Below are 9,740 nucleotides of genomic sequence, written 5' to 3'. Positions count from 1 at the left end.
CCGGCGATCCTTCTGCCTCAGCCTTCCACGTAGCTGGAACTACAGGCGCGCGCTACCACGCCCAGCTAATTTTTTTGATTTATTGTAGAGATGAGGTCTCACCAAGTTGCCCAGGCAGGTCTCGAACCCACGGGCTCAGGCAATTCATTCACCTTGTCCTCCCAAAGTGCAGGATTACAGGCTGAGCCACCGAGCCTGGCCCCAAATTTTCTTTATGTCTTTGTGTCTGTGTCTTTCTTAATCTCTCGTCACTCACTCTCAAAACAACCACACAGGCCGCGGCACTCAGTCTCCCATATCCACACAGTAAGCTGTGCGTGACCCTGTCCCTTGTTGCAGACACCCTGTGGTGATGTCTGATAAGATTTGATCTGGTCAGTTTCCTGAGCATTAGTGACATTGTCAAGTCAAGCTGTATTTCCCTGAAGGCTCCACAATCCCCAGAAAATGTTTTTCAGTTCAACAAAAGCACTGAACAACAAAACTGAACACTCATGCAGCCCAAGTTTTTTGAGCTCCTGCTGCTGTGCATTTCCTCACAGAATCTCCCTCGTGGTCTTCTACCACCCTGGGCCAAGCTGTAGGGTTCCACAGACATGTACCTGCTCCATCCTTGATGTGGTGACTCAGGCCAGAGCCAAGTGGTATCACCTCAGAGGCAAGGTAGTCATAGCCCTGCAGGTAACAAGACCCAGGGGTCAGGAGACTTACTTTGGACTCTGGTCACCCAGAGAGACCCTCCTTGCCCCTTGGTTTATTGAGTCTCCTTGTTTGCCAATCAATGGGGCCAGATAAAATGGGCCCCAAAACACCCTAGCATCCCTTCTTGGCCCTGATCCTGTGACCTGGATGACTAAATATTTATGGGTGAGACCAGGCCCAGTGGCTCATGCCTGTAATCCTAACACTTTGGAAGACTGAGGCAGGAGAATCGCTTGAGGCCCGGAATTAGAGACAAGTCTGGACAACATAGTGAGACCCTGTCTATACAAAAACATTTTTTAAAAACTAGCTGGTCATGACAGAAAGCTATTCAGGAGGTTGAGGTGGGGAAGATACTTAAAGTCAAGAGTTCAAGATCAGCCTGGGCAACATAGCAAGATCCCATCTCTAAAAGAAAAAAGATAGCTGGATGTGGTGTCACACGCCTGCATCCCTGGTTACTCAGGAGGCTGGGGCAGGAGTTCAAGGCTGCAATGAGCTATGATCACACCACTGCACTCCAGCCCGGGAGCTAGACCCTATCTCCAAAACAATTATTTAGGAGGGAATGTTCAGTGAGCACAGACTGAGACAATTCCAGACAGCAAATACTGTAGAATTTAATACCAGCCATGTAGAGAGTTCATTCTGTGAGCCAAGACAGTGCAGGAGGATGAAGTTTCCAGGGAACTCTAGATCCAAGCAGGCAGGGCAGAAGAGATGCATGGTAATGGACAGGGAAAGATGTTTTGGAAGTAAGACTGACAGTGGCGTTGGCAACAGGCTGGGAGTAATGGGCAGGAATTTTGTTTCTGGCACAAGGCAGTGGGAGCAAAGAGGCAGAGAGAAGAACATGCTAGATGTATGTTAGAAACGGGAGAGTTGGACTGGGTTGGAGGGAAGTGGGGGTGGGGAAGGAGGAACACTGCCCTGGGCATCACCTGGTGTGGTGGCTGGTGGCACAGCTCCCTGTTGTCTTCCTCCTTTCCCAGCTCCTCAAGCTGGGCACCGGCCTCCTGGAGAGTGGGCGTCATTACCTTGCTGCCAGCCGTGCCTTCATTGTCGGCATTTGTGACCTGGCCCGCCTGGGTCCACCAGAACCCATGATGGCGGTATGCGGAGGGTCTGAACCTGGGTGGATGGGCATCTGGGATGAGGAGATAATGATGAGAAAGAGGGAGACTGAACTGGGGTCTGCAGGTTCCAGACTGGTGCAGTGCTAGGCTGCCATTCAAAACAGCTGTAGCAGGCTGAGTCTCAAGTCGGGAGGGCCCTGAATCCCGCACCTGGTACCCTCTCTGTGTCTCTTCTTGCCTAGGAGTGTCTGGACAAATTCACTGTGAGCCTGAGCCACAAGCTGGACAGCCACGTGGTGAGTGGGGGAAGATAGGGCTGGGTGGGGGATGGGGGCAAGGTGGTCTGTGGTCCTGACCCCCATCTGCTAACTTCTGCTTCCCTCAGGAGCTTCTAGATGCCATCCAACACACGCTGCAGCAACAAATCCAGACCCTGGTCAAGGAGTGAGATGGGAGGGAAGGGGGCCTTATTTCCCAGAAACCAGTCACCCTGTCCTCTTCCCCTTACCATAGGGGTCTCCCTAATGAAGGAGTTGTGAGGCTGGGGGGTTCTGGTGGCCCACTTCTATTCCTCCATCCCAAGGATCCCCCTGGATTTCTGACTGTCATAGGCTAACTCAAAAGACGCTTGCAGGCCTCTGCTGGGAGTAGGTGGGTGTTATATATGATTCCATGTTATCTCCCCATCCCTAGAGGTCTCCGGGGGTTCCGAGAGGCACGCCGTGATTTCTGGCGGGGGGCTGAGAGCTTGGAGGCTGCTCTTATCCACAATGCAGAGGTCCCCAGGCGCCGGGCCCAGGAGGCAGAAGAGGCAGGAGCTGCTTTGAGGACTGCTCGAGCTGCGTACCGGGGACGGGCATTGGATTATGCCCTGCAGGTGCCTGCCCCAATTTGTCTTCTTGGGGTACCAGGGCATGAGGTGTCACCTGGGTGCTGGGGAGTCCCCAGTGTGCAGTGGGAGTGTGTATTATGTTTTCAAGACTGACCTGGGGTCTTTTTGGATCCTCAGGTCAATGTGATTGAGGACAAGAGGAAGTTTGACATCATGGAGTTTGTGAGTTGTGGTTGTGACGAGGGTAAGGTGGAGAGGAGCCTGAGACAGCACATAGGAAGAGGGAGGGAAGGGTTCTTGTTCAGTCTCTCCCCCTGCCCACCTTGGTCCCCAGGTGCTGCGTTTGGTGGAGGCCCAGGCTACCCATTTCCAGCAGGGCCATGAGGAGCTGAGCCAGCTGGCCCAGTATCGCAAAGATCTGGGTGCCCAGGTAGGACCCGAGGGAACAGGCAGGCAGCGGAGGGAGGTTAGGGGGCTCTAAGATGACTCTCCTGGCCTAGTTGGGGGGCTTGGACTCTGAGATGTCCTTTCTGTGTCCAGTTGCACCAACTGGTCTTGAATTCAGCTCGAGAAAAGAGGGACATGGAGCAGAGACATGTGCTACTGAAACAGAAGGTGAGGGCTGTGCTGTGAGCATGAGGCAGACGGACCTGTGGCCTTGGTCTCTGCCCACCTCAATCACCCTTTCACCCTCTTGTGCCTCTAGGAGCTGGGTGGAGAGGAACCAGAGCCGAGCCTAAGGGAGGGCCCTAGTGGCCTGGTCATGGAAGGTCATCTCTTCAAACGGGCCAGCAATGCATTTAAGACCTGGAGCAGGTGGTACACCCCAACCAGTCAAACCTACTCACCCAATTAAGTATTTTTGAGTGGTTATAGTGTGCTAAGCACAGCAAGGACAAACAAACAAAACCCCCACCTTTGTAGAGCTTACATTCCATCAGCAAAGACAACTAACATAATACTTGTAACTTACGTGTTATGTTAGAAGATAATAGTGCCAAAAGAGAAAAGTAATAAAGCAAGAGATATGAAGAGTGGGGTAGGGGTTACAATTTTTTTTTTTTTTTGAGTCACGGTTTCACTTTGTCATCCAGGCTGGAGTGTAGTGGCATGATCACGGATCACCACAACCTTGACTTTCTGGCCTCAGGTGATCCTTCTACCTCAGCCTCTCAAGTAGCTGGGACTACAGGCGTGTACCACCATGCCCGGCTAACTTTTTGACTTTTTTGGTACAGACGGGAGCTCACTATGTTGCCCAGGAGTCTAGAACTCCTGGGCTCAAGCAACCCTCCCACCTCATCCTCCCAAAGTGCTGGAATCACAGGTGTCAGCCACTGTGCCCAGCCTGCAATTTGAAATAGTGGGTCAAGGCAGGTTTTGTGAGAAGGTAACTTTTGAACAAAGGTTTGAAGGATATCAGAAGGAACAATGTTCTGAGAAGGAAGAGCCAGCGCCAGGGCCCTGAGATAGCTGGGGTGTTGGAAGAACAGAGGAGGCGGCCATGGGTCTGGACACAGTGAGGGAGGAGGAAGTGATAGGAGATGAAATTGTAGCTAATAGGGGTGTGAAGAGTTATAGGGCCCTGTAGACTTCTGTGGAGACTTGGGGTCTACACTGAGGTCAATAGGAAACCACTAATGGGGTTTGGAGCGGGATGGCCACATGCTCTGACTCCTGCTTCCTCTTCCAAGGCCACTGCCAGCCCATATGGGATCTTTGTGCAGTTAGAAAACAGAGCCACAGGCCGGGTGCGGTGGCTCAAGCCTGTAATCCCAGCACTTTGGGAGGCCGAGGTGAGAGAATTGCCTGAGCCCACGGGTTCCAGACCAGCCTGGGCAACTTGGTGAGACCTCATCTCTACAATAAACCAAAAAAGTAACTCGGCATGGTGGCGCATGCCTGTAATTCCAGCTATTTGGCAGGTTGAGGCAGAAGGATTGCCTGAGCCCAGCAGGTCAAGGCTGCAGTGGCCGGGAGCATGCCACTGCCCTCTAGCCTGGGCAACAGAGTAAGACTCCAACCCCATAAAAAACAAAAAAGAAAGAAAAAGAAAACGAAGCCACTTCCCAACATTACTTTTTTCAAAAATTGTAGCCATAAACATTTTATTAAAAAGAATTTTACTGCCATCTGCTGGAATGTTGACTTCATAAATATATCAATCTGGGTTACCCAAGATGTGAATAGCACCCCAGAGATGTCCCAGTCCGCACAACCATTTATCCTTCTCTGGAAGGTCTCACAGGACAGTCAGTTTAGGTCTCCTTTCAGTAAGATCTTTTTTTTAGCCGGGCTCGGTGGCTCAGCCTGTAATCCCGTGCTTTGGGAGGCCGAGGTGAGTGACTGCCTGAGCCCATGGGTTCGGGACCCGCCTGGGCAACTTGGCAAGACCTCATTCTCTACAATAAATCAAAAATGAGCCGGGCGTGGTAGCGCGCGCCTGTAGTTCCAGCTACTTGGAAGGCTGAGGCGGGAGGATCGCCGGAGCCCAGCAGGTCCAGGCTGCGGTGGCCGGGAGCAGCCACTGCACTCCAGTCTGGGCGACTGAGTGAGACTTTCAACTCAAAAAAAATAAAGATCTTTTTTGATTTATTGTAGAGAATGAGGTCTTGCCAAGTTGCCCAGGCGGGTCCCGAACCCATGGGCTCAGGCAGTCACTCACCTCGGCCTCCCAAAGCACGGGATTACAGGCTGAGTCACCGAGCCCGGCTCTCTCAGTAAGGTCTTTATGGGCAAAGAGCATAACCTCTTTCCTGACCTTGTCTCTGTCCCAAGCCTCATCCCAAAGCTGCCCAGATCCATATCTATTTCCACCTCTTACAGACGCTGGTTTACCATTCAGAGCAACCAACTGGTTTATCAGAAGAAGTACAAGGTGAGCAGACCCAGGTCCTAGATGCCTGGGCCCTAGGGACATAGCTCTTGCCTGTGGCTGGACGTCTGCCCCCTTATTGCCTTCTCCTGCCAGGACCCTGTGACTGTGGTGGTGGATGACCTTCGCCTCTGCACAGTGAAGCTCTGCCCTGACTCAGAAAGACGGTTCTGTTTTGAGGTGGTGTCCACCAGCAAGTGAGTGCAGTCCCTAGGGTGATACTCTAATATATCTAAATATTTACCAACCTGAAAGGGGGATTGGTGGCTGGATTGGGGGAGGTTGTCCAGGGGGATGGTTTAGTGTGATGGGGGATACTAGGGTGGATATTTCCACTTGGAACAGAAGTATTCAGTGCAACTGGAACTGGTTGAATACTAGCTGGATGTCAGCCCGCCTATCCTGCCACCTTGCTGTCAGGCTCAGACCCCTCTGCCTTCTCCCTGATCCCTCCTACACAGGTCCTGTCTCCTCCAGGCTGACTCAGAGCGCCTTCTGCAGCTGTGGGTCAGTACTGTACAGAGCAGCATCGCCTCTGCCTTCAGCCAGGCTCGCCTTGATGACAGCCCCCGGGGTCCAGGCCAGGTACCCTAACATGGGGGCAGGGCCAGGAGATGGGGCACCCCTAACCCTAGTTCCCTTGGCCACCATATTTCTCCCATCTCCCCCAGAGCTCAGGACACCTGGCCGTAGGCTCCGCTGCCACCCTGGGCTGTGGCGGGACAGCCAAGGGAAGGGAGCCTGGGGGAGTTGGGCACGTGGCAGCCCAGGTACAGAGTGTGGATGGCAATGCCCAATGCTGCGACTGCCGGGAGCCAGCCCCGGAGTGGGCCAGCATCAACCTTGGCGTCACCCTCTGCATTCAGTGTTCCGGCATCCATAGGTACTCCCCAAGGCCCCAAGCATGAGCCCACTTCTTCTAGCTGCAGTGTGGCCCCCAAGATACAGCCCATCACAGATCTCTCTTTTCCCACCCTGCCCTGTCTTCCTCTCTTCGATTTTGGATTTGTCACTGGGCATCAGGCCTGGGCCAGGGCCTGGGGGGTACAAGGTGAACCCAGGTGGGCCCAGCCCCTCAATGTCCTGGTCTGGCCAAAACTGAGGGATACCCAGAGGAGTTTATGGGATTAGTTGGAAGAAGTGTGGGGTTAGGGCTACTCAGGGTAGGGGAGCCAGCGAAGACCAGATAGAGAAGAGGTCACAAGGCCTTAGCACGTCTATAAGGCCCTTACAGCCAGCCAGTGTAGTGGAAAGAGGGAGAGCATGGGAAGCACGGTCCGTGCCAAAATGTCATGAGAGAAGGGAGGTGGCTGGAGCAGATGAGGGAAGAAGGAAGAAGGAATGGTGAGTAGACAGGATCCTGCCAGACCGGGTCAAGGCTACATGGCCCCAGCTGCCCTCGTCCTGGCCCAGCTTCTCTGCAGGGACCCCCTGTGCACAACTGGCCTCTGAGTCCCTTTAGGGACAGCAGCAGCCCCCCCAGGCACCTGTCCCACAGAGGGCCTGATTCCCCTCTGGCCCTCCAGGAGCCTTGGTGTTCATTTCTCCAAAGTCCGGTCTCTGACCCTCGACTCGTGGGAGCCAGAACTAGTGAAGGTAACTTGGGCTACTGTGAGGATTGGGGGTGAAGACAGAGGACTGAAGAACCCTGCAGACTCAGACACCCACTCCCTATCCTCCCTGTCTGTCTCTGCCTCTGCCTGGGCCTCCCAAAGCTTATGTGTGAGCTGGGAAATGTCGTCATCAATCAGATCTATGAGGCCCGCGTGGAGGCCATGGCAATGAAGAAGCCAGGGCCCAGCTCCTCCCGGTGAGGTTGGGATGGTGGTACCTGGGTCCCCCCTCCTCCATGTGGACAGAGGGATGGGGATCTAGGATGGGAACAGGGAACCCTGTCCCCTTCTCTCCCTCCCCTAGGCAGGAGAAGGAGGCTTGGATTCATGCAAAATATGTGGAGAAGAAGTTCCTGACCAAGCTTCCTGAAATTCGAGGGCGAAGAGGTGGCCGGGGGCCTCCAAGGGGGCTACCTCCTGTGCCCCCAAAGCCTTCCATCAGGACCCAGCCAGGAAGCTTCAGATCCAAGCCAGGTATAGGGTTGTTGGGCATTCATTGTCCTTTAGGGAGACACAGAGTATGAGGCCCAGACCTTCCCTTTGAGAACGTTGGAGGGACCAGGCTACAGTTTCAGGGGGTTACAGTGGAGTGTGACACAAGAATGGGAAGGAGCATGGGACTGGGAGTGGGCAGGAAGGGCTAGGTAAGGGATATCAACAGCTTGAGAAAAGGCAAGGGCAGGAATGAACTTGGTTGGGATCTCCAAAGGCCTGGGGAGGAGGGTGTGGGTTTACCTGGAGCAGCGGGAGTCAACAGCTAAAGCCCAGTGTCAGGGAGAGTCAGTCACCTGTGACATCCCAGCCAGTTGGGGTGGTTGGACCAGATGAGAAATGATGCTATCTGTCCCCTGTACCCCTGAGGCCCCCACACATACATATTCATACTTACATGTAGCCACACCCATGTCACTCCATCTCCCACCACCACAGTCTCAAGTCACAAAGGCCTCCTCACAACTCAGAAGAGACCCATCCCATTACAGCATAAGGAGGCTGTGCTAAGGGTTTTCCTCCCAGACTCAGAGCTGATTCCACCTAATAGAACTCCCCCAACAGAGCCCTCATCTGATAACCTGGGAAGCCTGCATCCTGGGGCCTTGCTGTTCCGAGCTGCTGGGCATCCTCCATCCCTTCCCATCATGGCTGATGCCCTTGCCCATGGAGCTGATGTCAACTGGATCAATGGGGGTCAGGAGAATGCAACGCCGCTGATCCAGGCCACAGCTGCTGTGAGAGCCCTGCTGGCTTCCCCACCCCACCCTAAGGCTCCTTCTGTTACCTACTCCTGACTTTGGATAAGCAATATAGACTGGTTGCTAAGAATGCGTGTGATTTGAAGGCAGAGAACTTGAGTTTGAATCCAAGCTCTCACCACTTACAGGAGACATCTAACAAGCCATTAACTTCTCTGTGCCTCAGTCTCCTCATCTGTAAAATAGGGATAGCATACCTCATAAGCTTGTACCATGGGTTTAATATATGAATACATGTGAAGAGCTAGAGCCAAACCTGTAACTCCCCCCCCCACTCCTGATTACCATACTCCAACCTGCCACCCTCTGAACTAACACCTACCCTAAAACATTTTGAAATTCGCCTCTAAAAATCCTGCCCTCAGTCCCCCTTCTCGATTTTTCCATGCAGAATTCTCTTCTGGCCTGTGAATTTCTCCTCCAGAATGGGGCAAACGTGAATCAAGTGGACAGTGCGGGCCGGGGCCCACTCCACCACGCAACCATCCTTGGCCACACCGGGTAGGGACGACAGGGATGATGGCCTTGGGGAGGAAGGCTCCGGAGGGGGTGAACAGCTGGCTGAACTTGACTATCTTCTCCAGACTCGCCTGCCTGTTCCTGAAACGCGGGGCTGATCTAGGGGCTCGGGACTCTGAAGGCAGGGAACCTTTGACCATCGCCATGGAAACAGCCAACGCTGACATCGTCACCCTGTGAGAATGCCTGAAGTGATGGGGTTAGCCACTGGGCAGGGCTCATGCCAAAACTGGAGCTTGCAAGGTGGGGAGGGGCGAGGCCGACACTGGAGCCAGCCCAGAGAAAGGATGCTCCAAGAGTGGATAGGGTTGTGAAGTTAGAAGGTGGGTGGTCAGGGTCTGAGGATGAGTTCCTCCTGAGAGGCATCATGCAAGAATCATCGTTGTTAGGCACCTTTTAAGCACTAGACCCTAGGGAGACAGATGAATGAAATACAACCCAGCTCAAAGGCTAGGGAGTTAGTGGCTGGTCCCAATGCAGTGATGTTTACAACTCATTGATCATGGCCAGTTACAGATTTCATTGCTCCTTCTCCACCGGGCATGGTGGCTCACACCTGTAATCATAGTACTTTGGGAGGCTGAGATAAGAGGATCGCTTGGGCCCAGGAGTTCGAGACCATCCTCGACAACACATAGAGATCCTGTCTCTTTAAAAAATGCTTTGAAAAAAATTAGTGGGAGCTATTGGTCTGTCCCTGTAGTCCCAGCTACATCGGAGGAGGCAGGAGAATCCCTTGAGTCTAGGAGTTCGAGGCTGCCGTGAACTATGATTGGGCCACTACACTCCCACCTGGGCAACAGAGGAAGACCCTGTTTCTTTTTTTTTTTTGAGTTGAAGTCTCACTCTGTCACCCAGACTGGAGTGCAG

The 9,740-nt window shown here is 53.4% G+C and overlaps 1 protein-coding gene across 1 annotated transcript in view; it reads left to right on the top strand.

The window, feature by feature from the left end:
* Nucleotides 1-9,740, top strand: part of ACAP1 (ArfGAP with coiled-coil, ankyrin repeat and PH domains 1) — a 15,994-nt gene that overhangs the window by 5,050 nt on the left and 1,204 nt on the right. The window contains exons 3-20 of the mRNA XM_008060907.2: nucleotides 1,695-1,814; nucleotides 2,021-2,074; nucleotides 2,164-2,222; nucleotides 2,472-2,655; nucleotides 2,788-2,832; nucleotides 2,945-3,040; nucleotides 3,151-3,225; nucleotides 3,317-3,426; nucleotides 5,437-5,488; nucleotides 5,582-5,682; nucleotides 5,947-6,070; nucleotides 6,157-6,368; nucleotides 7,012-7,081; nucleotides 7,201-7,295; nucleotides 7,403-7,572; nucleotides 8,155-8,327; nucleotides 8,743-8,852; nucleotides 8,936-9,046. Of these exons, the coding sequence (XP_008059098.1) occupies nucleotides 1,695-1,814; nucleotides 2,021-2,074; nucleotides 2,164-2,222; nucleotides 2,472-2,655; nucleotides 2,788-2,832; nucleotides 2,945-3,040; nucleotides 3,151-3,225; nucleotides 3,317-3,426; nucleotides 5,437-5,488; nucleotides 5,582-5,682; nucleotides 5,947-6,070; nucleotides 6,157-6,368; nucleotides 7,012-7,081; nucleotides 7,201-7,295; nucleotides 7,403-7,572; nucleotides 8,155-8,327; nucleotides 8,743-8,852; nucleotides 8,936-9,046 (1,961 nt within the window). The remainder of the gene's footprint in view (nucleotides 1-1,694; nucleotides 1,815-2,020; nucleotides 2,075-2,163; nucleotides 2,223-2,471; nucleotides 2,656-2,787; nucleotides 2,833-2,944; nucleotides 3,041-3,150; nucleotides 3,226-3,316; nucleotides 3,427-5,436; nucleotides 5,489-5,581; nucleotides 5,683-5,946; nucleotides 6,071-6,156; nucleotides 6,369-7,011; nucleotides 7,082-7,200; nucleotides 7,296-7,402; nucleotides 7,573-8,154; nucleotides 8,328-8,742; nucleotides 8,853-8,935; nucleotides 9,047-9,740) is intronic.

Source organism: Carlito syrichta, unplaced genomic scaffold, assembly GCF_000164805.1.
Source record: "Carlito syrichta isolate Samal-C Ts95f unplaced genomic scaffold, Tarsius_syrichta-2.0.1 Scaffold304770, whole genome shotgun sequence".
NCBI classification, from domain to species: Eukaryota; Metazoa; Chordata; class Mammalia; order Primates; family Tarsiidae; genus Carlito; species Carlito syrichta.
The sequence above is the reverse complement of the archived record's forward strand: the minus strand, read 5'-3'. Positions and strand labels throughout refer to the sequence as shown.